The 27,415-nt window shown below is 50.1% G+C and overlaps 1 protein-coding gene across 1 annotated transcript in view; it reads right to left on the reverse strand.

The window, feature by feature from the left end:
* Nucleotides 1–1,146: 1,146 nt before the first annotated feature.
* Nucleotides 1,147–27,415, reverse strand: part of ASH1L (ASH1 like histone lysine methyltransferase) — a 56,914-nt gene continuing 30,645 nt past the window's right edge. Inside the window, 22 exon segments of the mRNA XM_032233959.1 lie at nucleotides 1,147–1,414; nucleotides 1,681–1,803; nucleotides 1,805–1,930; nucleotides 2,704–2,736; nucleotides 2,738–2,787; nucleotides 2,790–2,836; nucleotides 2,964–3,027; nucleotides 4,529–4,642; nucleotides 4,645–4,683; nucleotides 5,942–6,099; nucleotides 7,493–7,587; nucleotides 7,951–8,112; nucleotides 9,616–9,724; nucleotides 10,480–10,626; nucleotides 11,597–11,803; nucleotides 13,021–13,129; nucleotides 13,387–13,432; nucleotides 15,329–15,402; nucleotides 19,672–19,766; nucleotides 22,258–22,500; nucleotides 23,158–23,854; nucleotides 24,903–25,004. Of these exon segments, the coding sequence (XP_032089850.1) occupies nucleotides 1,325–1,414; nucleotides 1,681–1,803; nucleotides 1,805–1,930; nucleotides 2,704–2,736; nucleotides 2,738–2,787; nucleotides 2,790–2,836; nucleotides 2,964–3,027; nucleotides 4,529–4,642; nucleotides 4,645–4,683; nucleotides 5,942–6,099; nucleotides 7,493–7,587; nucleotides 7,951–8,112; nucleotides 9,616–9,724; nucleotides 10,480–10,626; nucleotides 11,597–11,803; nucleotides 13,021–13,129; nucleotides 13,387–13,432; nucleotides 15,329–15,402; nucleotides 19,672–19,766; nucleotides 22,258–22,500; nucleotides 23,158–23,854; nucleotides 24,903–25,004 (2,930 nt within the window). The 3' untranslated portion in view covers nucleotides 1,147–1,324.

Below are 27,415 nucleotides of genomic sequence, written 5' to 3' on the forward strand. Positions count from 1 at the left end.
AAAAACAAAGACAGCATAACAGGAAGAACAGTTGCAGGAACGGGGTGTGTATAGTTTGATGAAAAGAAGGACTAAGGAGAGACATGGTAGCAGTCTTCCAATATCTCAGGGGTTGCCCCAAAGAAGAGGGAGTCAAGCTATTCTCCAAGGCACCTGAGGGTAGAACAAGAAGCAATGGGTGGAAACTAATCAAGGAGAGAAGCAACTTAGAACGGAGGAGAAATTTCCTGACAGTGAGAACAATTAATCAGTGGAACAGAAGTTGCCTCCAGAAGTTGTGAATTGCTCCAACACTGGAAGTCTTTAAGAAGATGCTGGAGAGCCATTTGTCTGGAACGGTATAGGGTTTCCTGCCTAGGCAGGGGGGTTGGACTAGAAGACCTCCAAGGTCCCTTCCAACTCTGCTATCGTATTTGTATTGTATTATCTCCCTGGTCAGAAGCTTTGGCTACTTTCAGCCAAAGTTAGCAGTGGTGACCTAACCGGAGCAACGAAACAGCAATAGAATCGCGATGGCAATTTTGGAAACAAAACAAAACAAACCTGAAAAACGAGATTTCTTGCAACAGGGAAGAATCCAAGTTCTTACAAACTTCATAAATCAAAAGAGGGGATCCTGTCGCTTCGGAGATCAGGTTTTCTCCAAATGCGGCCAGTTTTAAGAAGCCTGGATGTTGTGGCCCGGGCGGCCAGCAGAGCCGGCAACAGAGTCGGACAGTTGAGGAGGTGGGGGAGGAACCTGGGCCAGTCCTGGGGGCTGAGGGAAGCTCAGACGAGGGCTCTGTGTCAGAGGCAGAGAGGGAGCTAGACAGCAGCCAGGCAGAAGAACAGCTGGAGCCTGTTCCCATTGTGTGCATGCACAGAGCTGCCAGAAGACGAGAACAACTCAGAAATCAGGGTCGAATTGGGAGTAAAGCCACACCCTGGAGGTGATTGGCCCCTCCCAGGGGAAACAAAAGAGGAGCGAATGGGGAGGGGGCTTCTGCAGGAAACAATTCGTTCCTTCGGTCGGTTCAAGAGTGGAAAGTTCTGTTTGTGACTATCAGAGACTCTCTGCCAAGTTTTTGCCTTGCCCTGCATTTGGAAACTAGTTATCTGGCAGCTCTGCAAGCGAGATAAGGTTCGTGTGGATAAAGATTCCTCGGAAAGACTGTTTGCTAAAGCCTTGCGGACTGCGAATGAAAGGAATTCACAGGCGTGTAAATAAAAGGGGTTCTCAGTCTTCTGTCTGGTCCTCCAACGGCTTTTCTAATCTCCTGTTTGTTGTGGGCTGTCCCAAAATCGGTGGGTTTGGCCTCCCCCCCAACTCCTTAGGGGCAGCTCTTTAAGTAGCTTGCTCTTCCTTCTTTCCTTCAGAGATAAGGTTCGTGTGGATAAAGATTCCTCTGAAAGGCTGTTCGCTAAGCCTCGCGGACTGCGAATGAAAGGAATTCACAGGCATGTAAATAAAAGAGGTTTTGCAGGGACCCAGATTCTGCTTCTTGCTGTTTAAGGAAGCCTGGGACAGAACACTGGACTTCAACTCCCAGAATTCCCCAGAATCCCGGGAGTTGAAGTCCAGGCATCTTAAAGCGGCCAAGGTTGGGAAATCCTGTTTTAGATCAAATCCATGGGGGATTTCCTCAATTTTTTGGAGTGGGGAACCTGCCCCCTCTTCAGGGACCCTTCGATGCTCCTCACCATGCACTTGTCGCACTGGATCATCAGCCCTTCGTCTTTGTACAAGCCGCAGATGCAACGGATGACGTCTTCGTCCTTCTCGTGCCCGCTCTCCTTCTCGCACAGGGAGGTCTCGCTGCTGTCCTGCCTCGCTGGCTGTCTCGCCCATGATCTCGTCGATCTGAGCGGCCGCTTCGTGACGGGCGTTGTAGTAGGCTTTCCGCAGCCGGCAGACGTCCCGCCCGATCGGAGATTTGCGGCCGTAGTATTTCTGCAAGGGGAAAAGAAGGAAAGGGGGAGGGGGGGGAGAGACGGGCGGTCACTCCCTTTCGTGGGAACTTCCAGGATTTAATGCGCCATGAAATTCTAGGGTTGACCCTTGTCAAGCTAGACTAGTATTTATAGACTAGGCAGGTGAAGTTGAGTGGGCTTCAACTCCCAGAATCCCCCAGTCAGCAGGGGAAGATGGGCGGGCTTCAACTCCCGGAATTCCCCAGCCTGCAATTGCTTTAAGAGGGATGAGCTTCACACTCCCAGAATCCCCCAGTCAATACGGGAAGATGGGTGGGCTTCAACTCCCAGAATTCCCCAGTCAGCAGGGGAAGATGGTGGGCTTCAACTCCCAGAATCCCCCAGTCAATACGGGAAGATGGATGGGCTTCAACTCCAGAATCCCCCAGTCAGCAGGGGAAGATGGGTGGGCTTCAACTCCCAGAATCCCCCAGTCAGCAGGGGAAGATGGGTGGGCTTCAACCCTGGAATCCCCCAGCCTGCATGCTGTAAGAGCGAGGGGCTTCAACTCCCAGCCGTGGCTTGGGGGAATTCGGGGAGTTGATGCCCTGCTAGCTTAAAAGTTGCTGAGCTCATGAAACACCACGCTGGGTGCAAGAGTCATTCCCAGTGCTGAAGAGAGAAATCAAACACAGACGGGAACCTTTGGGAACGGAGGTTTTTGGAGGGAGATGTTGTGTGTGTGTGTGTGTTGTGTGTGTGTGTGAAACTCTCCTTGGTTTTCCAACAACCGTGAGCCAGCTGCCCACTCACCTCGGCGTTGCGGAAAACCTTCAGCATGTCCCCCGTCGAAAGCCTCCACCGTTTTGTAGTAGCCCGTCAGGATCTGCTTCTCATGGTGGTGAGATCGAGAGGGTCGGAGATCTTCTCGTAGTAATCGGAGTTCCTGGTCCCGGGGAGAGTTTGGGAGGGCGGAAAGTGAGGACCAGGGACCCTCAGATGATTGGGTTGGGGGGGGGGGGGGGAGAAAAGTCACCCACATACCCCAAGCCCTCCTCCTCCGTTTAGCGAACGGACTTACTTTTTTTTCGGGGGGGACAACCAGCAAAGGGGTAGCCAGGACTTGCCGGGAGGAATCTGGAAGTCAAAAGGAGAGGAAAGCTGTGAGGGACAATGGAGAGGTCCGAAGGCTTTTTTTTTTTTTTTTGTAATTTCCCCCCCCCCCAACAACAACATACAAATCCTCCTTTTTTACATACTGTAGAAAGTGTATCAGCTGGTTACAAAAGGCTTTTGTGCACCTCTTCCACCGTCCATCAAATTTAATTCATATTAATTCAAATATCTTAACTCAAATATTTATTATTACAATCATCCTGCCTCCACTTTTTATTTGACTATAGTTATTTTAAAAGTCCTTCATCCTAAAATATACCAAGATTTAATACATAACCACATGCTGGCATTTCATTTACTTATTTAATAAAATCCGAAGGTCCGAAGGCTCTTGAGATGGGGATCAGGTGGGCTTCAGCCCTGTTGGCCTTCCTCTGAGCATCCTGGGCTTGGAGATCCAATGACTGGCCAGGGGAACTGTTGATCCAAAGGATGGGGAGGGGGAACACAACTGCTTATTGTGCCCCACCAGCGGCCAGCGGAAGTGGCAGCAGAGTCCGACAGTGAGGAGGGTTGGGGAGGAGCCTGGGCCAGTTCTGGAGTCTGGGGAAGGCTCTGAGGAGGGCTCCGTGTCAGAGGCAGAGAGGGGGCCAGGGCCGTATGCCAGTTATAAACTACCTTCAGAGTCAGACATCAGTGAGGCAGAAGAACAGCTGGAGCCTGTTCCCAGTGTGCGCATGCGCGGAGTTACCAGACGAAGGGAAGAGCTAAACAACAGGGGTCGACTTGGGAATAAGGCCACAGGTGGACGGTGAATGGCCCCTCCCAGAGGCAGTAAAAGAGGAGCGACAGGGGAGTGGAGTTTGCAGGAGACCATTAGTTCGCTTAATTGGTTTGTGACTCTCCGAGACTCCTGGCCAATATTTGTAAGGGAAGGTAAAGCTCAAGATTGGGATGCAATTCTCCCCAAAACCATCAGCAACCGACAAAGGGGACAACCTGACTCTGCAAATTACTAATCTGGATTTATCGGCTCCAGAAGAAAAGTACAGAGCAGCTGAGCAGTTGATGACGTTGCCTAGTTGGGCCATGAAACGTCTCCCAAGAAAACCACCAAGCTCAGAGAGCACCAAGGACCCCACAGTCCTCCCTTCCTCCTCCTTCCCCCTTCTAGCGTTGATGATGTTGCCTAGTTGGGTCAAGAAATGTCTGCAAGACGACAACCAACTCAGAGAGCACCAAAGACCCCCCCAATTCTCTTTCTGCTCCACTCTGCAAATGCCACTCCCTCCCAGCACTGATAATGTTACCTAGTTGGGTCAGGAAACGTCTATAAAGAAACCACCCAGCTCAGAGAGTGTGAAAGGACCTCACGTTCTATTCTTATATTCAAACACTGAACGCCTGCAAGTTAACCCATGATTTCCTGCTTTATGTTTCAAGCCTCCTTGAGCCCTGCCCTGGGTTCAAGGGGACACTCCCTGAAGCTTGGGTTCAACTTCAGGGCCACGCCTGCGCTCACCTTTGAGGCAATGATGCCCGTCGCAGATCTCCTTAAAGATCATGGGCGAGGCGCGCCTGCTCTGGCCACTTCGAGGTTTTCCTTCGGCGGCCGCCAGCCGTCGCGTCCTCACGAGCGGGCGGTCTGCAGGGCGGATAACTGGGTCATGAAGACATCTGAAAAAGAAGGGGAGGGTGGATGATGGAGGAGGGAACCTCGCCGGGTTCCTGACAGCGTTACGGGCGGTTCAAGGTTTGAAATGACAAGGGTTTGACGATACGCACTAAGCCATTGTTTGTTGGAACCGTCAGCTATTAAACAAGCAGTTAGTTGTATCCTTTCAGTTGATGACTTATTCCCCACTGGGACTAGAAGACCTCCAAAGCCCCTTCCAACTCTTTATTTTTTTCCCATTCCTTGCCCTCCCTCCCATCCTTCCTTCCATCTTTGTCTTTTCCTTCCTTCCTAATGGTTAGTATGCAGGATTGCAGGCAAATTCTGCCCACAACCAGGAGTTCGATCCTGACCGGCTCCAGGTTGACTCAGCCTTCCGTCCTTTTGAGGTTGATAAAAGAAGCACCCAGATTGTTGGGGTCAATAGAGTCTGTAAACCGCTTAGAGCTGTAAGCACTGTGAAGCGGAATATAAATCCAAGTGCTATTCTGTCTGTCTGTCTGTCTATCATCTATCTATCTATCTATCATCTATCTATCTATCTATCTATCTATCTATCTATCTATCTATCTATCATCATCATCTATCAATCATCTATCTGTCTGTCTGTCTGTCTGTCTGTCTATCATCTATCTATCTATCTATCTATCTATCTATCTATCTATCTATCATCTATCTATCTATCTATCTATCTAACTATCTATCTATCTATCATCTATCTATATCATCTATCTATCCATCCATCCAATCTCTCATCTCCCTCTCCTTCCTTCCTTCCTTCCTTCCTTCCTTCCTTCCTTCCTTCCTTCCTATCTATCTATCATCTATCTATCCACCCACCACCCACCCCCCCATCCATCCATCCATCTATCTATTTATCTACCTATAATCTATCTATCTATCTATCTATCTATCTATCTATCTATCTATCTATCTATCTATTTATCTATCTATCTATCATCTATCTATTTATCTATCTATCTATCATCTATCTATTTATCTCTATCTATCTATCCATCCATCCATCCACCCACCCACCCCCCATCTATCCATCCATCCATCCATCCATCCATCCATCCATCCATCCATCCATCTAGCTATCCATCCTTCAAAGTCCCTTCCAACTCTGTTATTACAAGCAGCTGGATTTAGCAAATGGGCAGTGATGGAAAGAAGGTTGTGGTTTAGTTACGAGAAGCCTCTTTCTGGCCGCAACTCCGAGGCACTCGGAGAAGGCGGGTTCAGAGGTCCGACCCTCACCGGATTTGATGTTGCCATCGTCCCGACACATCCCATTCCAGCGAGTGTACAACGAGGGCGAGTGGAGGCTGTCGCTGTCGTGTTTGACCTCCTCCTGCTTCTGACGGATCTTGTCCCAGTTGCGCATCAGGAAAACGTGGTGCTTCAGCACAAAATTTCTAGGAGGGGGGAGGGGAAAAATGTCAGAGAGGGTTTTCCACACACTGAACCAGATCGTCCTTCCAGCTCCGTCCAACGCTACAATTTTAGGACGCCGGGTAAGCATCACAACCGTAGGCTGAACATCCAGTGCACGCTAGAATTGCTTGGCTTCCTTAATCAATTCCTGGACACACTTTTACAACTCTAGGGTAGTAGAGCTAACTTCCGTATTAAAACCAACCAACCAGTGAGCAAGCAAGCAACCTGTTACCAACTAATCACAATCAAACCAATCAACGCATCATCAACCAACCAACCAAGCAACAACCACCAACAATCCACCCACCATCAACAGACCAATCACCACCCAACCATCAACCAGCCAAACAACAACCAACCATCAACCAAAAAGAAACAACCATCCATCAACCAATCAACCCCCAACCAACCAATCAACAATCAACCCCCAACCAACCAGCAAGAAACAATCACTAACCAACCAACCAATCAACAACCAACCAGCAAGAAACAACCATCCATCAACCAATCAACCACCAACCAATTAACAATCAACCACCAACTAACCAACCAGCAAGAAACAACCATCCATCAACCAATCAACCACCAACCAATCAACAATCAACCACCAACTAACCAACCAGCAAGAAACAACCATCTATTAACCAATCAACCACCAACCAATTAACAATCAACCAACTAACCAACCAGCAAGAAACAACCATCCATCAACCAATCAACCACCAACCAATCAACAATCAACCACCAACTAACCAACCAGCAAGAAACAACCATCTATTAACCAATCAACCACCAACCAATCAATCAACCACCAACCAATCAACAATCAACCACCAACTAACCAACCAGCAAGAAACAACCACCAACCAATCAACAATCAACCACCAACTAACCAACCAGCAAGAAACAACCATCCATTAACCAATCAACCACCAACCAATCAATCAACCACCAACCAATCAACAATCAACCACCAACTAACCAATCAGCAAGAAACAACCATCCCACCAAGCAATAGCCAACCATCAACTAGCCAACTAATCAAAAACCATCAACCAACCAATAACTCATCATCACTCAACCAACCACCCAACCAAGTCCCCACACACCCATCGCCACCCAACCAGCCACCCACCCATCAGCCAACCACGTTTCCCACTCCCGGCTAGCCAAGCTGTGGGGCAAACCAGGGCTTATCCACTCCGAAGCACCATGGGGGGGGGGGGCTCCTTAGTTCCTTCACCCGCACAGCTGTTGCAAGACCCACCAACTAAGGGGGCAGCCCAGCCCCGAGGAAGGATGGCTCCGCCCTTGGGTTGAGGCTGGCAGGAGCCCAGGCTGAGAACCAGCAGCCCCTTCCCTTCTCCTCACCTTTCCCTGTTGGACATGGGCTTCATCTGCAGTTGGGGGGTCAGCCGAGTTGGGGGGGTGGCGTTATCGCTGGGCTCTTCGGGAAGGTGGCCCTTCTGGAAAAGAAGAGCGGTATTTCTTTGAGGGAGGGAGGGAGGGGAACAGAGTGCTTTTCGAACCTGCTTTCGAACTGCTAGGTTGGCAGAAGCTGGGACGAGTCACGGGAGCTCACTCCGTTACGCGGTGCTGCTGGGGATTCGAACTGCCCAACGGCCGACCTTCCTGATCGACAAGCTCAGCGTCTTAGCCCCTGAGCCACGGTGTCTCCTTTAAACGAGGACTAGATCCCCGATGAGATTTCCGTATCTCTGAGCGGACTTGCAAGAGGTTTAACACCTCCAGGGTGAGGTGTTTTTTTTGGGGGGGGGGGAGTGGGGGACGCTTAAACCGCAAAGGTGGAACTTGGGGTACAAACTCACCCTCTTTTTCAACTTGTGCTTGGACTTCCTCTTCTCTTTGGACCGGCTTGGCCGCCTCTGAGCCGTGACCATTGGGTTGGTTTTGCTAAGCAGGCCGTTCATCCGCTGGCTTTTGCCGCCGATGATCCCTCGGCACTTTTCAAAGCCGCACTTACAGAGTTGCTACGGGAAGAATAACAGGGTGTGTGTGTTTAAATTGTGGAGGGGGGAGGAAGCCAGGGGTGCCCGGAGCGATAAACAAGACCAAATCTGCACCCCTTATTTATTTGATTTTGATCTCGGCTTTACAGGTAGTCCTTGATACGCAGCACCTCGTTCAGTGACGGTTTGACGTCACAAAAGGGACTTAGGGCGCTCGCGCTTATGACCGACTGTCGTATCTCCAGGATCAAAATGTAAGACTCTTGGCCGCCGTCTCGTATTTGTGATGGTGGTAGTGTGATCCCCTTTGGCGACCTTGCGACAAGCAAAAGACAATGGGGGAAGCTGGATTCGCTGAACGACCGCGCCCCCCAAAGGAAGAGCTGCAGCAGCGATTCCCTTAACTGTGGGAAGGTTGTAAAACAAGGCAATACTTGCTTAATGCCTGTCTCACTTAGCCACAAAATTTTGGGCTGCAAGTCAAGAACCACCACTTGAAGTTTTTAAGATGATGTTGGATAACCATTTGTCTGAAGTGGTGTAAGGTTTCCTGCCTAAGCAGGGGGTTGGACTAGAAGACCTCCAAGGTCCCTTCCAACTCTGCTATTGTATTGTATTCTGTTCTATTTCTATATTCTATTCTACTCTACTCTGTTCCATTATATTATTCTATTCTGTTCTATTCCTATATTCTATTCTAATATTCTATTCTATTCGTATATTCTATTCTTCTATTCTATTCTACTCTGTTCTGTTCCGTTCTATTAGATTATTCTAATCTATTCCTATATTCCATTCTATTCTAATATTGTATTCTATTCCTATATTCTTATATTCTATTCTATTATTCTATTCTAGTCTATTCCTATATTCTATTCTTATATTCTATTCTAATCTAATATTCTATTCCTATATTCTTTTCTTTTCTATTCTATTCTATTCCAAGCTGTTCTATTTTATGTTTTTCTATTAGATTATTCTGTTCTATTCCTAGTCTATTCTATTCTAATCTAATATTCTATTCCTATATTCTATTCTGTTCTATTATATTATGTTATTCTGTTCTATTCCTATATTCTTATATTCTCTTCTATTCTAATATTCTATTCTATTCTATTCTTATATTCTATTCTGTTCTATTCTAATATTCTATTCTATTCTATTCCTATATTCTATTCTATTCTGTTCTATTATATGTTATTCTGTTCTATTCCTATATTCTTATATTCTATTCTATTCTGTTCTATTCCTATATTCTACTCTACTCTACTCTATTCTATTCTTATATTCTGTTCTGTTCTGTTCTACTTTATCCAACTATCTTCCTATTTCCTATTCTATTCTCCTCTCCTGTATTGTATGAACGAGTAACTCAAGGCGGTGAAGAGATCTAATATTCCACACCTCTGCAGGGTGGGGTGGGCAGGGAGAGGGAAGGGGTCGGCCCAAAGTCACCCAGCTGGCGGAAGAGGATTCAGAACAGAGACACTCCCCCCCCCCAAAAAAAAAGCCCTCGGCCCTCACCTGCTTCTCCACGTTGAAAGAGTGGAAATTATAGTCGTAGGTCAGCTCGGTGCCGGCTGGCATATCCTTCAAAGCGTAGAGTCCGATCCGGTAGACGCCGTTGACCGACCTGGAGGCAAAGAGAGGAAAATGAAAAAGATTGTTTTTAAACACAGAGACACACGCGTTTTAATGCATTTCTCTGCACGATTGTACAGATAGTCGATTTACGGCCAAAATGGAGCCCTTCAAAAATTCCTGCTGCTAAGCGAGACGCTTGTTAAGGGAGCTTTGCCCCATTTTAAGACCTTCCTTGATTCAGTGGTTAACCGAATCGCTCGTCGTCATCTTCTTTTAATGACCCCACAATCCCTTGCGGGGGTGGGATTTCGGCAACTGAATGGAACTGAGTGTTTACTGGCCACTTGCCCTTCCTGTTGCCAGAGCAGAGTTTTGTTCAGCAGATCAATTCTCATCGTGCCGAGAGAGAGAGAGAGGAGGGAGAGAAAAATATCTGCCTCTACCTAGGAGTGAACTCACAACCTCCTGATTGCGAGCCGAGGGCTTCCGCCTCCAGGCACACCACACCCCTCCTCGTTGTTAAGTGAATCACTGTAGTTACTGCATTAGTGACACTGTTGTTAAGTGGTTTCCCCATTAGTTGTCGGACGGTCGCAAAAGGAGATCCCGTGACCCTGGGATACTGCGAGGGTTGGAAGTGTGGAAAACGGTCCTAAGTGACGTCGTAACTTTGGTCACTAAATGAACTGTTTGTAAGTCGAGGACTACCTGGATTTGAGCTTCCGTTTGCTTTCTATCTATGTACGACGGATCACACTGTGACCGTCGTAAGTAGGAGTCAGTCAGCAAATTGGGGGCACTTACCATTTCTGCATCTCGCAGTTGGGGTTGCAGCTGTGGTTGATGAAGCGGGCCTCGTTCCCCATGCGGTAGCTGTCAATCACCATCCCGCTGTCCAGGTTGAGGCAGTAGTGATCGCTGTGGTTGTGGTATTGCTCAATCATCCGATTCCTGGAAAGCCAAGCAAACATGAGTAACAAGGGGGCTAGACTAGAAGACCTCTAAGGTACCTTCCACACCTGTTATCCCCTCTTCTGAGCAGGGGGTTGGACTAGAAGACCTCCAAGGTCCCTTCCACCTCTGTAATCCCGTCTTCTGAGCAGGGGGCTGGACTAGAAGACTTCTAAGGTCTCTTCTGATTCTGTTATCCCCTCTTCTGAGCAGGGCGCTGGACTAGAAGAGCTCTAAGGTCCCTTCCACCTCTGTTATCCTGTCTTCTGAGCAGGGGGCTGGACTAGAAGACCTCCAAGGTCCCTTCCACCACTGTTATCCTGTCTTCTGAGTAGGGGCTGGACTAGAAGACTTCTAAGGTCTCTTCTGATTCTGTAATCCCGTCTTCTGAGCAGGGGGCTGGACTAGAAGACCTCCGAGGTCCCTTCCACGTCTGTTATCCTGTCTTCTGAGCAGGGGGCTGGACTAGAAGACCTCCGAGGTCCCTTCTGATTCTGTTATTCTGTACTCTGAGCAGGGGGTTGAGCTAGAAGACTCTTCCACATCTGTTGTTATTCTATATTCTGAACAGGGTCAGACTCGAAAAACTCTAAGGTACCTTCCAAGTCTGGTTTTCTATATTGGGCAGGGGGTCAGACTAGCAGACCTCTGCGGTCCCTTCCACGTGTGTTATTCTGTCTTCTGAGCAGGGGGTCGGATTAGAAGACCTCCGAGGTCCCTTCTGTTTCTATTATTCTGTGTTCTCAGCGGGGGGGGGGGGGGGGGTTTCGGACTAGAAGACCTCTGAGGTCCCTTCCAACTCTTGTTATTCAATATTCTGAGCAGGGGAGGGTCAGACTAGAAGACCTCCGAGATCCCTCCCAACTCTGTCCCTCTATTATAGCAAGGGGTAAACTTAGGCATTCCTCCCCACCTTCCCTTTCTACGCGGAACGGATCCCCCAGACCCTCCTCCCACCCGGGGACTTTACCTGAATTCCTGCTCGCTAACCACCTCTCCCAGGTACTCAATGATGAACTGCCCGGCCTTGAGGGATTCCTTGGTCCGGATGCCCCAGCCTTTCTCCTCCGCCCGGAAGCGCTCGAGGCACTGCACCCACTCGTGCCTCTGGATCCGCTGGTTGCAGCACTGCTCCCCGCAGGGACAGGTGTTAGGCAAGCATTCGGCAAAGATCATCCTGGGGGTGGGGGGGCAGAGAGGAGAGACAAGGCAGGAAGGATGAGAAGGCGCGGGGAGGCTATTCGAAGCGGGGTTTTTTTTTTTTTAAAGAGGGGTGGACTTCAACTCCCAGAATTCCCCTGCCAAGGTGGGAGGGGACAGGAAAGGAAGCCGAGTGGGCGTCGAAGGCCCGCCCGTCTTAAAAGTTTGGTGAGGTTGAGGGACGCGGCTCTGGAAGCCGCCACAAAAGATAATAAATAAAGGTTTTATTTTTTAGTTGGAAAAGGTGTTTCCAACCTCGACCAACTTTTAAGATGTGTGGACTTCAACACCCACAATTCTTCCCTTCCCTTTTCTTTCTCTTTCTTCTGTCTTTCTCTTCATCTCCCTCTTTTTCTTGCCACCTTTTCTTCTTCTTTCCCTTCTCTTCTTTCTTTCCTTTATTTTTCTTTCTTCTATCTCTCTCTTTTTCTCGCCACCTTTTCTTTCTTCCCTTCCCTTTTTCTTCCCTTTATTTTTCTTTCTTTCCTTCGTCTCTATCTCCCTTTTTCTCATCACCTTTTCTCTTTCTCTTCCTTCCTCTTTCCTTCCCTTCTTTCTTTCCTTTTTCTTTGTCTCCTTTTTTCTCACCACCTTTTCTTTTTCTTTCCCTTCCTTCCTCTTCGCTTCTTCCTTTCCTTCCTTTCTTCTCTCTCTCCCCCTTTTTCTCATCACCTTTTCTCTTCCTCTTCCCTTCTCTTCTTTCTTTCCTTTCTTTTTCGTTCTCTCCCTCTTTTCCTCGCCACCTTTTCTCTTTCTCTTTCCCTTCCTTCCCCTCCTCTTCTCTCTAACCCCAACCTTCTCAATTACAGGGAGTCCTTGACTTACAACCACAACAGAGCCCAACATTTCTGTCGCTGAGCGAGACATTGGCTAAGTGAGTTTGGCCCCCATTTTACAACCTCTCTTGTCAACTGCTGTCATGTGAATCCCTGCAGAGGTGACATTCGGCTGTTAAGTGAATCCGGCTTCCCCGGGGACTTTGTTCGTCAGAAGGTCGCAAAAGGGGGACCGTCGTAAATAGGAGTCAGTCGACAAATTTGGATCACGTGACCGCAGGGGGATGTTGCAGCGGTCGTTAAGTGTGAAAAACAGTCCTATCTCACTTTTTTACCCCCGGTGCCGTTGTGACGTCAAACGGTCCCTAACTGAGCCGTCGTAAGTCGAGGACTACCTGTTCTTGATTCCGCTGTGTACCTGTTCAAACAGTCGTCCAGACACCCGCTTTTCCGGCTGTCTTCGGGCTGTTTGCAGTTGCAAGTGGTGGCTTCGTAACCAGACAGAGGTTTGACGTCCACATAAACATCTGTGGGGGGGGGGGGAGACAAAGGCACAGGATGAGGGGAGATCCTGAGTGCGGCTCAGGAGATGGGGAGGGGGCTTCGAATTTCAAAGGCTTTGCTCACCCCCCCACCCCAAATGTTCAACCCATCCGCCAAACGGACAGCCTGAGATGATAGAAGGTCATGGGAGGTGGGTATAGGCGACTGGGGAGGGGGGGGGCTGTCTTGGGGGACCCCCCCACCCCCTTCCAAGCCGTTACAAACACACTGACGGACTTACTTGATCGGATTTTTTTATAAAGTGGGACGTCCGGCTTTTTGTACAGCTGAAAGGAAAGGGAGAAAGGGAACGTTTATAGCGTTGCAGGATGGAGGGCCTCCCGGGAACGGAATCACAGGGTTGGGAGGGAACCTGGGAGGTCTTCTAGTCTGACCCCCCCCTCCCACCCCTGCTCAGGATACACAATCGCACAGTTGGGAGGGCCCTGGGAGGTCTTCTAGTCTGACCCCCCCCTCCCACCCCTGCTCAGGATACACACAGTTGGGAGGGCCCTGGGAGGTCCTCTAGTCCAGCCCCCTGCTCAGAATGCAGGAGGACAGAGGTGGAAGAGACTTCGGGTATAAACGGTTTTTCTCCTTTCCCGTTTCTCTTTCGGCTTTTAAGCCGGGAGAAATAAAATGAAGAAAATGTGTGGGGAGTGTGTGTGTGTGTGTGTGTGTGTGTGTGTGTGTGTGTGTGTGTGGTGGGGAGAAGAACTAGTAGAAGGAGGGGAGGAGGGAAGCTTTTTTTCTCGGGCCTGGATCCAAGAAAAATAAGGCCTGAAATTTTTTCAGGGCTGTTGGCAGAACATCTAAATTCTCCAGAGGGGTGTCTCACACTCACTCACAAACACACACACACACACATCCACGCACAACACATCCTCGCTGAAGAGCCGCTGTCAGAATAAAAGTCCCCAGCAGGATTAAGAGGCGACATGTTTTGCCAGCCGGAAAAACTGCTGTTGCTTGGGTAGGGAAGGCAGGAGAGGAGGGAGGAGGGAGAGGCAGGCATGGCTAGAAATGATGGAAAGAGTTTTGTGCAGGTAGGTAGGTAGGAAGGAAGGAAGGGGAAGGGAAGGAGGGAGGAAGGAAAATTAGAATAGCAGAATAACGGAATTGGAAGGGACCTTGGAGGTCTTCTATCCAAGCAGGAGACCCTCTACCATTCCGGGAAGAAGGAAGGAAGGAAGAGGAAAGGAGGAAGGGAGAAAGGAATGGGGAAAGAGGAAGGAAGGAAGGAGGGAAGGAAGGAAGGAAGGAAGGAGAAAGGAGGGAGGGAGGAGAAAGGAGGGAGGAAGGAAGGAAAATTAGAATAGCAGAATAACTGAATGGGAAGGGACCTTGGAGGTCTTCTATCCAAGCAGCAGACCCTCTACCATTCCGGGAAGAAGGAAGGAAGGAAGGAAGAGGAAAGGAGGAAGGGAGAAAGGAATGGGGAAAGAGGAAGGAAGAAAGGAAGGAAGGGGAAAGGAGGGAGGGAGGAAAGGGAAAGGAAGGAAGAGGAAAGGAGGTAGAAAGGAATGAGGAAAGAGAAAGGAAGGGGAAAGGAGGGAGGGAGGAAAGAAGGAAGGAAGGAAGGAAGGGAGGGAGAAAGTAAGGAGGAAAGGAGGAGGAAGGAAAGGGAAAGGAAGGAAGAGGAAAGGAGGTAGAAAGGAATGAGGAAAGAGAAAGGAAGGGGAAAGGAGGGAGGGAGGAAAGAAGGAAGGGAGGGAGGGAGAAAGTAAGGAGGAAAGGGAAAGGAAGAAAGAGGAAAGGAGGGAGGAAGAGAAGAACGAAGGAAGGAAGGGGAAAGGAGGATGGAGGAAGAGGAAAGAAGGAAGGGAGGGAGGGAGAAAGTAAGGAGGAAAGGGAAAGGAAGAAAGAGGAAAGGAGGGAGGAAGAGAAGAACGAAGGAAGGAAGGGGAAAGGAGGATGGAGGAAGAGGAAAGGAGAAAGAAATGAGGAAAGGGGAAGGAAGGAAGGGAAAAGAAAAGGAAAGGAAAGGAAAGGAAAGGAAAGGAAGGAAGGAAGGAAGGAAGGAAGAGAAGATGTCTTCAACATCTTCCCTTCCTTCTCTCTTTTTTAACCATCGCCGTTAACAAAAGACGGCCAGCTGAGTTCAGGGCAGCTGCAGAGGCAGAAAGCAGGTTGCCGAATCCCAAACCTGGCTGGCTCGAGCCAGACGCCGGTCTCACCCTCACCTGGTTGTGCTTCCACTGCCAGAGAATGTCGTAAGGCAACTGGAAGTCGATTCGCTTCTGCCGAAGGTATTTCCCTGCGAGAGGGGAAAGCGAAGAAATGCATCCCGTCAGAAGAGAGCCGGGAGGGACACCTGGGAGGTCTTCTAGCCCACCCCACTCTGCCTCAAGCAGGAGACCCTACCCCGTTTGAGACCAGGGACTGTCTATAGCAAGGATGCCGAACCTTTTCAGCACAGAGAGCCCAAACCCCAAAGCCCACCTGGCAGGTGAGGAGACGCCTGATTCCGGGCCGTTTTTTGGGCCAAAAAAACAGCCTAAAAAGGCCTGAAGAACAGACTGCAAAAAACCAGAAGGGCATTCTGGGGACGGTGTTTGTGCCCGCAGAGAGGGGCTTTGCATGCCACCTCTGGCACATGTGCCATCCGTTCTCCACTCCGGCTTAAACCCGTTAGGGATTGCAGATTCAGCCAGAATCCCCAAGGACGTTCCGGCTGCGATGTGGCTGAGAGTCCCACAGCTCTCCTTTGTGCCAGAGAGCCGAATTCAGAAGAGGCTCTTGCCCACTTGCACCTCGGGCTTCCCAGAATCCCCCCTGGCTGGGGCGGAGGATTCTGGGATTGGAAGCCCAGACGCCTGGAAGGGCGTCGGAGAAGCCGGAGAAGCGAGCCGAAAGTCTCCGGAGTTGCGACGCCTTTGCAAAAGGGGAGGGGGAAAAATGGACATGTCGAGCTCTTTTAACGTCTGTTCGGATTTTTCCAGAGCCTCGCGTTGGGCTCGGGGCCCGTTCCAGGAAGCGGCCCGAATCCGCTGGGAATCTGTTTTCACTTCTATGACCTCACTGGAGGAAACAATGGCCTCTTTCAAGAGCCTGGCAGCTGGCCCGGAGGGCGGGGGGGAAACGCTCCCTCTCGCCATCCAACCGAGGCAAGAGAAAACAATCCCAGCGATTCGGAGAGGCTCTTAAGCCGGGGCGAGGATCTCATGAAAGCAGCCGTGTCTTTCCAGGAGGGTCTTCCCAAGGAAACGGCGGGCTGGGATTAGAGAAAGGAAAACCGGGGGGGGGGGGGGGGGGCGGGGAGATCCATTTGTTAAGCCCCAATTCACAAATGGGGGATCTCGAGGCTTGTCTTAAGCGGTGTGTGTGTGTGTGTCAACCAAGCAGAGTGGTCACCGGCTCTTTGCCAACCCTCCTCGGTCCAGCGGGGGCTTCCGTTGTGGGATCAGCCCAGCGCCAGAAGTCCCAAAGGTGCTCCCCCCCCCCAAGAGTGGACAACTGGACTTTTTTCTTTTCTTTCTCCTCCAGGAAGGTTCTTCCGCTCTGACTGGACGGTGGGGAAGGGAAGGATTGATGCTCCTTGCAGACAGCTGGTCATTTGTGTCCCTTTTAGAAGGTCGTTGAGGCCACTTGGAGGTTTGTCTGTGTCCTCAGGGTCACCGGAGTGGTGCAAATGGTTGCTGTAGCCTGCAATCTATAGACTTTTAGCTACATGATTTGGGATGAAGACCCTTCGAACGGGGGGGCGGGTGGGGGGAGGAATGGATTTCCAGAGGGAAAGAAATTGTAGACTGCAGGAACCGTTTGCTCCACTCAGTTGACCCTGAGGACAGAGGTAAACCTCCAAGTGGCCTCAACGGCCCTCTAAAAGGATGCAAATGACCAGCTGTCTGCAAGGAGGATCAATCTTTCCCTTCCCCACCATCCAGCAAGAACTGAAGAAGCTTCTTGGAGGTCTTTAAAGATGACACAAATAAACCTCCAAGTGGCCTCAACGGCCCTCTAAAAGGATGCAAATGACCAGCTGTCTGTAAGGAGGATAAATCCTTCCCTTCCCCACCATCCAGCAAGAACTGAAGAAGCTTCTTGGAGGTCTTTAAAGATGACACAAATAAACCTCCAAGTCACCTCAACAACCCTCTAAAAAGGATGCAAATGACCAGCTGTCTGCAAGGAGGATCAATCCTTTCCTTTCCCACCAACCAGTCAGAGCAGAAGAAGCTTCTTGGATGAGAAGCAAAACGTCTTTAAAGAAGACACAAATAAATCTCCAAGTGGCCTCAATGGCCCTCTAAAAGGATGCAAATGACCAGCGGTCTACAAGGAGCATCAATCCTTCCCTTCCCCACCATCCAGTCAGAACAGACTTGAGAATCTCCACAGACACTCCAACACTGGTCAAAAGATTGAGGGAGCTTTCCTCTCTGACAGCCCCCACAACTTCCGAAGGCAACTTCTGTTCCATGGGTTGATGGCTCTTCCCTGTCAGAAATTTTCTCCTTATTTCCAGGTTGAATCTCTCCTTGGTTAGTTTCCGTCCATTATTTCTCGTCTGGCCTTCGAGGGCTTTGGAGAATAGCTTGCCCCCCCCCCAACCCCTCTCTGCGGCAGCCCCTCAAATATTGGAAGATGCTACTCCTGTCTCCCCTGGTCCTTCTCTTCCCTAGACTAGCCAGGCCCAGTTCCTGCAACCGTTCGTCGTAGGTTTTAGCCTCCAGGCCTTTGATAATCTTAGATAGATTCAGATTGACAGAGTTGGAAGGGACCTTGTAGGTCATCTAGTCCAACCCCGCGCCCAAGCAGGAAACCCTACACCGCTTCAGACAAATGGTTATCCAACATCCTCTTAAAAACCTCCAGTGTTGGAGCAATTCACCACTTCTGGAGGCAAGTTGTTCCACTGGTTAATTGTTCTAACTGTCAGGAAATTCCTCCTCAGTTCTAAGTTGCTTCTCTCCTTGGTTAGTTTCCACCCATTGCTTCTTGTCCTGCCTTCGGGTGCTTTGGAGAATAGCTTGACTCCCTCTTTTTTGTGGCAACCCCTGAGATATTGGAAGACTGCTATCCTGTCTCCCCTAGTCCTTCTTTTCATCAAACTAGACATTCCCAATTCCTGCAACCGTTCTTCGTATGATATGGGGACGTTCTTTCTAGAGTCTCAACATTTTTTGCTTCTCTCCTTGATTAGTTTCCATCTGTTGCTTCTTGTCCTGCCCTCAGGTGCTTTGGAGAATAGCTTGACCCCCTTCCTCCTCTCTGTGGCAGCCCCTCAAATACTGGAAGGCTGCTCTCCTGTCTCCCCTGGTCCTTCTCTTCACTAGACTAGCCAGGCCCAGTTCCTGCAATGGTTTGTCGTAGGTTTGAGCCTCCAGTCCCCTAATCATGCTGGTTGCTCTTCTCTGCATTCTTGTTTACTCCTCCCTGCAGAAAAGTCACGGAGAGCGGTGATTTGTTGTAACTGTGGAGGTGAGAGCCAGGCCCCCTGGCTGGCTCGGCTCCAGGTGACTGTTACTCTTGGCAGCTTGCCTCTGCCCTGTAACCACAAACACGGTGGAGGGCGCTTGCCATAATTGGGGAAGACGGGCTGTGTGTAAATGCCCCCCCGCCCCTCCTCCCTCCTGCACTCCTCCCGTTGTGGGGAAAAGTCACGCCCACACCCACTTCGGGAATGCAAACCTGGCTTCCTAACACTGGATTCAGGGTTGCAAACTCTTTAAGGGGGAAAAAAAACCACATACTCACACACAATGGAATGGAGCAAAGGACTGAAAGGTTATATGCTTTCACGGGGGCCACCAGGAAAAGGGGTCTTTTTTTTTTAACCACAAAACCTATCTTGCTAAGCCTCAAAAGCTTGCACGCTTCATTGCGTGGGAGGAACGGGTTTTTTTTTAAAGTTTCAAACATTTTGGGAAATGCTGGTAGTAGGTTGGGGGGGGGGGCTTTTTTCTCCCTTAGAAACACAGTAGGGGCATTTGCAGCATTTAAAAAAAAAGGTTTTGATCTTTTTTTTAATCCCACTTTTATTATTTTTAGGAACAGCTCAAGACGGGGAACGTACCTCCCTCCTATTTTCCCCACGACAACAACCCCGTGAGGTGGCTGAGTAGGAGGGACGGGCCCCAAAATGTCACCCAGCCGGCTTTCGTGCCCAAGGCAGGATCAGAACTCCCAGTCTCCTGGTGATTGGCCCAAAGCCACCCAGCCTCTTTCATGCCTAAGGGGGGACTAGAACTCCCACTCTCCTGGTGATTGGCCCAAAGCCACCCAGCCTCTTTCATGCCTAAGGTGGGACTAGAATTCCCAATCTCCTGGTGATTGGCCCAAAGCTACCCAGCCTCTTTCATGTCTAAGGGGGGACTAGAACTCCCACTCTCCTGGTGATTGGCCCAAAGCCACCCAGCCTCTTTCATGCCTAAGGGGGGACCCACGAGGCACCCTCCTTCACAACGCCCTGTTCCCCCGCTCTGAAGAAAGCGGCCCATGCCTCGTAGTTCCCCCCAGAGTCCGAGGAGGAGGAGGAGGAGGCCTCCCCTCAAAAGCAACGGAGACAGTGGTCTTCACTCACCTACGTGAATAGGCGCAGGGAACAAGCCGTATTCGTGCTCTCCGGGCGTGTATTCCAGTTTTTCTTTCTTTAACTGGATCAGGCGGCTTTTGGGGCTAAGGGGGAGAGAGAAAGGGGTGGGGGGAGAGGATGAGAGACCGCAAAGGATGATGTCCCAATTCCACCGAAAGAGATAAGCGTGGACATTTCTTTGAGTGGTATTAGGGTTCAACTACGGATACTCTTGAACCCACGACCATAACTGGGACTGCAACTTCTGTCTGCAAGGAAACAACCGAGCTCAGAGAGCATCTCCGTTTCAAAGCCGAAGAGCCAGCACTGTCCGAAGACGTCTCCGTGGTCATGTGGCCGGCATGACTCAACGCCGAAGGCGCACGGAACGCTGTTCCCTTCCCACCAAAGGTGGCTCCTATTTTTGTACTCGCATTTTACATGCTTTTGGACTGCTAGGTTAGCAGAAGCTGGGACAAGAAACGGGAGCTCACTCCGTTACGCAGCGCTAGGGATTCGAACTGCCGAACTGCCGACCTTTCTGATCGACAAGCTCAGCATCTTAGCCCCTGAGCCATCGCCTCCCCATTTCTCATAGTAAACATGCTTTTAATCGGTTATCCCCAGAGGTGGGGATTGAGCCGGTTCGGCCGAAGTGGTAGCAGAAATCATGGATGGGCCTGTCCACCTCTAGATTTAGATTTAGATTTTAGATAAATTTATTTATAGGCCGCCCTTTTCCCTGAGGGGAATCAGGGCGGCTTACAACGTATAGGGAAGGGAGTACACACAATGACATATAAAAACAGTACATAATTAAAAGTGAAAGCAACATTCATCATTCGGGAGGGGACGGATTATAATCTTTAACCCCAGGCCTGACGGGATAGCCAGATCTTGAGGGCTGTGCGGAAGGTCTGGAGGGTGGTGAGGGTACGAATCTCCACGGGGAGATCGTTCCAAAGGGTCGGAGCTACTACTGAAAAGGCTGTCCTCCGCGTAGTTGCCAGTCGACACTGACTGGCAGATGGAACTCGGAGGAGGCCTAATCTGTGTGATCTAATAGATCGCAAGGAGGTAATTGGCAGGAGGTGGTCTCTCAAGTACCCAGATCCACTACCATGGAGGGCTTTATAGGTGGTAAGTAGCACCTAGGCCGTCCTATTTAGGCACGTTTTCGAGGCTGGGCACGTTTGCAGAATGCGCCCGGCCCCAAAAACCCTCCCAAGGCTGGGCAATAAAGCTACCCTATCCAGAGAGAAATGCCACCCGGAGGTTTTGTGTGTTGTTTCACAGGGAAGGAAAAGAAAAAAAAACCTCTGCTTTTAACTTGGTTAACTTCGCGGTTGGTGGAGGCCCCCTTCTGGGAAACCACATGGCTGCCAAGGAAAGAGGCCACATGATAAAATGTCTTCCTCGCTTGGGAGGAATTTTTAGACACGTGTCTGTGTCTGTGTGTGTGTGTGTAGGCAACATTCTTGAAAATAAATGGCTTTTTCGGGGTCCTTTTGGATCTCTCCCCTGATAGCTGAGAGGGAGGGGCAGAAGAGGGGAGGGCCAGATAAAATCAAAATAGGAAACGCCGGATGAGTCACACGCGTCTTGTGAGCAGAGGATTCTTTGACTTGGACGCAACTCAGGAATTCTGTGTGTGGGCTTCCAGAGAAAGCGGCAAGTTGAGTCGAACCGCACCGAGCGTGTCTACACTTGAGGTTCCCCTCTGGGACGAGGAGGTTTGGAAAGAGGGAAAGAGAGAGAGAGGGAGAGTGGGGGAGGAAGGAAGGAAGGGAGAAAGAAGAAGGCGAGAGAGGGGAAAAGATAAAGAAGGAAGGAAAAAAGAAGAGAGTGAGGGGAAAGAGAAAGAGGAGGGAAGGAAGAAAGGAAGGAAAAGAGAAAGAAAAAAGAAGGCGAGAGAGGGGAAAAGAGAAAGAAGGAAGGAAAAAAGAAGAGTGTGAGAGGGGAAAGAGGAGGGAAGGAAGAAAGGAAGGAAAAGAGAAAGAAAAAAGAAGGCGAGAGAGGGGAAAAGAGAAGGAAGGAAGGAATGAAGAAAGAAAAAAGAAGAGGGTGAGAGGGAAATGAGAAAGAGAGAAAGAAAAAGGAGGGAAGAAATGGAGGAAAAGAAAGAAAAAAGAAGAATGCGAGAGAGGGGAAAAAAGAAAGAAGGAAGGAAAGACAGGGAGGGAAGGATGGAAAGAAAGACAGAGAAGGAAGGAGGGAAGGAAGGGAAAACAGAAAGAAAGAGGCAAGAAAAAGAAGAGAGAAAGAGAAAGGGGAACGAGGGAAAGAAAGAGCAAGAAAGAAGAGAGAGTAAGAAAGGAGGGAAGGAAGGAAAAGGAAAGAGACAGAAAGAGAAAAGGAGGCAAGAGAAAGAGTTAAAGAGAAGGAAAAGAAAGAAATAAAGAAAGAAAGAAAGAAAGAAAGAAAGAAAGAAAGAAAACCATCCCAAGCAAACTCCAAATTGGATGATGCGAATGCTCGCTAAGTGAGGACTACCTGCCTTGGCCAATGAGAACCTGGAAAAGCGGAAAAAGCGAGGCTGGGGGGGTGGGGGGCGCGCTCCTCCTTGGGAGAAGACCTCAGCGTCCCTTGACTTACTCGCTGGTCTTGTAGATGTCCGAATAGAGGCCGGCCTTCTGGTACTTCTTCTTCGGCGGGCGGGCGGCTTTCTTCTCGCGCTGCACCAGGGGGGCCGACGGCCGTTCGGCTTTCTCCGGGGGCTTCCCAGCAGCCTCCGAGGTGGGAGGAGGGGGAGGAAGGAGGGGGGCTGGAGGAGGGGGAAGAGGAGGGGGAGGAGGAGGAGGAGGAGGAGGAAGAGGCTCAGGTGCGGCTTCTGAAAAGCTGGAAGGAGAAATTGGGGGGGGGAGGCGTGAGTCAGTGGTCTGGAGGTGACTCTGGGGTCCAACCCTTGTACAACTGTGTGTGTGTGTGTGTGTCTACACAATCCACCCCATCGAGAAATCTGCCCACCCACAGCGAAAGAAGCCCAATCAGCAGGTGTCCAGCTGTTGCACGGGTAGTCCTCCATTTACGACAGCTCATTCAGTGGCCAAAGTTACGACGCCACTGGGGAAAAACAACAACTCGTGACCCTTTCCCCCACCCCCATTCCGACCGTCGTAGCATCTCTGCGGTCGGGCGATCGAAATTGGGATGCCTTGGCCACCGAACTCATATTTATGACGCTTCCGGTGTCCGGGGTTGTCATGGGGGATAAAATTTGGCGACCTTCTCATAAAGGGGAGAAGACAGCTTCACCTAACAAATATCCGACCGGTTCCCTTAACAGCAGCGGCGAGAAAGGTCGTAAAACGAGAGCAAATCCCCTTAGCAAGCGCTTATCTTAGCAGCAGAGATTTGGGGGGTGGGTGGGTTGCTAAGTCGAGGACTACCTGCATCTCCCCCTTTGGAAAGAAGGGACCCCTCTTGGCTGCTGGGGCTCGCGATGATGAGGACTACAGCCTTGTTTTTCCCCCTCCGCAAATCGGAAGGGCTCACCTTTTATGGCTCTCCTGCTCCTCGCCGGGCGGCGGCTTCTGCTTCTTTCTGGTCAGCTCTTCCTCCAGCCACCGTTTCCTCTTCGGCGCTTTCTCGTTCACGCCCTGGACCACCGACTCGATGGCGTCGGTCACCGTGTCGGGGCCGCGGTGGAGGAGGCAGCCGGGCTCCCTGCCGACGCTGCTGAGCTCGGGGCCGAGGAATCGGCTCGCCTGGAGCCCGTGGGAGGAGGCCGCCGGCGCCGAGGGGTACTTCCGGGGCCTCCCCGGCCGGCGCTTCACAAAATTATTGCCGGTCCGCGATTGTCTTTGGAGCTTCTTGGCTTTGAGGATCTTGTTGACGTGGTCCAGGTTCTTCTTGGTGGCCAAGATCTTGTCGTAGCTGCACATCCTCCGCGTCTGGCTCTGCATGGCGTCCACCATGCTCCTCTTGAAGTGGTGGTGCGGGGAGCGGCCGGAGAGGAGGGAGAGCCCGTCGACGCCGGGATTCCCGGGGAGCAACAGGTCGCACGATTTCTCCCGGGCGGGGCTGCGGCTGGGGCTGTCCGAGGGCAGGACGGGGGCGCTGGCCAGGACGGACTCCAGGGTCTTGTCCAAGGCCGCCTGGCTCTCGTGGTGAGCCATGCGCTGCAGGAGGTGGTCGGCGGAATCTTCCAAGGAGGAGCTGATTCTGGAACCGCGCGACGGGATCCCAACGACTGGGGGGAAGAATAGGAAAGAAAGGAACTTTGGTAAGAGAAGGTTTCGCTCGGGTTCAAAAGCTTTAAAACTGGGGATGACAGTGGAAACTTTGCAGTGGCTCTCAGTCGCCAAGTAGGCTCCATTACTGTCGTAAATCAAGGACTACCTATATCTCTAACCCAGTGTTTCTCAAGCTTGGTCTCTTTAAGATGGGTGGACTTCAACTCTCAGACGGCTGGGGAATCCTGGGAGCTGAAGTCCACCCATCTTAAAGCATGCTGGCTGGGGAATTCTGGGAGCTGAAGTCCACCCGTCTTAAAGCATTCTGACTGAGGAATTCTGGGAGCTGAGGTCCACCCATCTTAAAGCGTTATGGCTGGGGAATTCTGGGAGCTGAAGTCCACCCGTCTTAAAGCATTCTGACTGAGGAATTCTGGGAGCTGAAGTCCACCCATCTTAAAATATGCTGGCTGGGGAATTCTGGGAACTGAAGTCCACCCATCTTAAAGCATTCTGACTGAGGAATTCTGGGAGCTGAAGTCCACCCATCTTAAAGCGTGCTGGCTGGGGAATTCTGGGAGCTGAAGTCCACCTGTCTTAAAGCATTCTGACTGAGGAATTCTGGGAGCTGAGGTCCACCCATCTTAAAATATGCTGGCTGGGGAATTCTGGGAACTGAAGTCCACCCATCTTAAAGCATTCTGACTGAGGAATTCTGGGAGCTGAAGTCCACCCATCTTAAAGCGTTATGGCTGGGGAATTCTGGGAGCTGAAGTCCACCCATCTTAAAGCATTCTGACTGAGGAATTCTGGGAGCTGAAGTCCACCCATCTTAAAGCGTTATGGCTGGGGAATTCTGGGAGCTGAAGTCCACCCATCTTAAAGCGTTATGGCTGGGGAATTCTGGGAACTGAAGTCCACTCATCTTAAAGCGTGATGGCTGGGGAATTCTGGGAGCTGAAGTCCACACATTGCAATATTGAGCAACACTGGTTTAGAATTCAAGGTCCGTGACAGCCGAAGGGCTGCCTACACCTGTCTTAGAATAGAAGTCACCCGGCCCACCTGTGGAAGAGGTGCTCTCAGAGGAAGACCGCTTCCTGGAAGGACTGCAACTGGTGCCCTCCACCGATCTCTGCGAGAGCTTCTCCTGACCTGGAAGGGCGCCTGGTGAAGGAAATCGGACAGGTCAAAAACAAATAAATAAATAAAGAGGGAGAGAGAATGACAGGTGGAGACACAGATTCCAAACAACCTTTCCCTCTGCAGTTGCAACAGAGGCCCAGATGCGGACAGTGAGGAGGTTAGGGAGGAACCTAAGCCAGTCTGGGGGAGGCTCAGATGAGGACTCTGTGTCGGAGGCAGAGAGGGGGACCAGGGCCGTATGCCAGTTACCAGCTGCCTTCAGAGTCAGACATCAGTGAGGCAGAAGAACAGATGGAACCTGTTCCCAGTGGGCACATGCGCAGAGCTGTCAGATGAAGGCAAGAGCTAAAAAACAGGGGTCGACCTGGGAGGAAGGCCACAGGTGGACAGTGAATGGCCCCTCCCAGAGGAAAGAAAAGAGGAGCAAAAGGGGAGTGGAGTTTGCAGGAGATTATTAGTTCCTTCCTGCATTCTTGCTAAGTATGAAAGATACCGGCCTGGCCACTCTCCAAGCCGGATAAAGGTCGGTAAGTGTGAACTCTCTTGAAAGACGGTGGGCGAGGAAAGGCTTTGCTGGAGAGGAATTCCATGTCAATCAAATAAAAGGGGTTTATCAGGAAGAGCCGAGGTGGCGCAGTGGTTAAATGCAGCACTGCAGGCTACTTCAGCTGACTGCAGTTCTGCAGTTCGGCTGTTCAAATCTCACCGGCTCAGGGTTGACTCAGCCTTCCATCCTTCCGAGGTGGGTAAAATGAGGACCTGGATTGTTGTTGGGGGCAATATGCTGACTCTGTAAACCGCTTAGAGAGGGCTGAAAGCCCTATGAAGCGGTATATAAGTCTAACTGCTATTGCTATTGCTAAGAGGACTCCGCTTCGTGCTGCTGGGAAAGCCAAGGTCAGAACAGGAGAAGATACCAAGTCAAATGTCCTTGGCCGAGCAGCTGGGTCAAGAGCGAAGCACTGCCTGAGGGATGGGAAGCTTCATCCTAAAGCCGAAGAAGCTTCTTGGACGAGAAACGTCTTCAAAGAAAAACCAGCTGCCTCTTGACAAAAAAAAAATGCACCTTTAGGGACAGCCAGGATGGCTGAGCATCTCTGTACACTTCGCCCTAAAATAACACTTCACAACATGCCACACCACACCAGGACCTTCGGTTTCTCTTCAAAGCTTCAAGGTTGGGGACCCCCGGCCTGATGAATCCTTCAAGGAAGCGGAGGGGCATCCTCGTGTCCTTCTCAAATGCTCCCGACCTTTGGCCCTGGCGGCTAAATGGACAGGGCGGGCAGCATGAGTGAGCACCAGATGGCTGGAAAGTCTCCCTCGGGGACGTTTGGGGAAGATTAAAAGAGCAGGTGCCTTCGCAGCCCAGCTGGCGGGCCTCTGAAGGAGTGTGTGTGTGTGTGTGTGTGTGTGTAAAGCTTGGCAACAGGCCAAAGGATGCTACGTACTGATGTCACCTCTACAGGCAGGTAATAGCTGTAGCAACCACTCTCTCTCTCTCTCTCTTGGCCACAATTGCTTGCTTGCAGCCTTCGTTCACCCTCCTTGTGGCTAGAATCCAGGCTTGTGCAACAAAGGACGGTTGTGCAAATAATTTAAATACCTACCTACCTACCTCTCTCCCTCCCCCCCCCAGCATGAGCAAAATCAACCTTGTTGCCTAATTTAACGACCGCAGGGATCCAGTTTAACAAAGGCGGCAAGAAACGGTTGTAAAACGGGGCAGGAAACTCGCTGGCTGAATTTCTCACTTAGCAACATTGATTTTGGGCTCAATTGTGGGGTTGTAAGTTGAGAACGATTTGTATATATATGTATGTATGTATGTATGTATGTATGTATACACACACACACACACAATTGTGGGGTTGTAAGTTGAGGACGATATGTATGTATGTATGTACGTATGTATATACACACACATACATATACACAGACAAACACACACACAATGCGATTTGTATGTATGTATGTGTGTGTGTGTGTGTGTGTATGTATATATATATATATATATATATATATATATATATATATATATATGTGTATACACATATACACACACACATATATATACACACACAGGCAGACAGAAATATACACACACACAAACAATGCGATTTGTATGTATGTATACACACACACACATACACAGACATACACACACACACAATATGATTTGTATGTATGTACGTGTGTGTGTGTGTGTATGTGTGCCCGGGTTCGAATCCCAGTAAGGGTATGGCTAGCTGATGAGAGCTAAATAGCTTGAAATAGATCTATACTAGTCTCCCTTTATTTATTTATCAGCACAAATACAACACAAATGTAACAAAAAGGCAACAGTAAAATTATTGGGTTTCTGCCTGGATGGTCTCTTATGACAAGCCGATGGACAGAGAATGCAAGTAGTGACCTTCCTCCCATAGTTG

Source organism: Thamnophis elegans, chromosome 17, assembly GCF_009769535.1.
Source record: "Thamnophis elegans isolate rThaEle1 chromosome 17, rThaEle1.pri, whole genome shotgun sequence".
In the NCBI taxonomy this organism is placed as follows: Eukaryota; Metazoa; Chordata; class Lepidosauria; order Squamata; family Colubridae; genus Thamnophis; species Thamnophis elegans.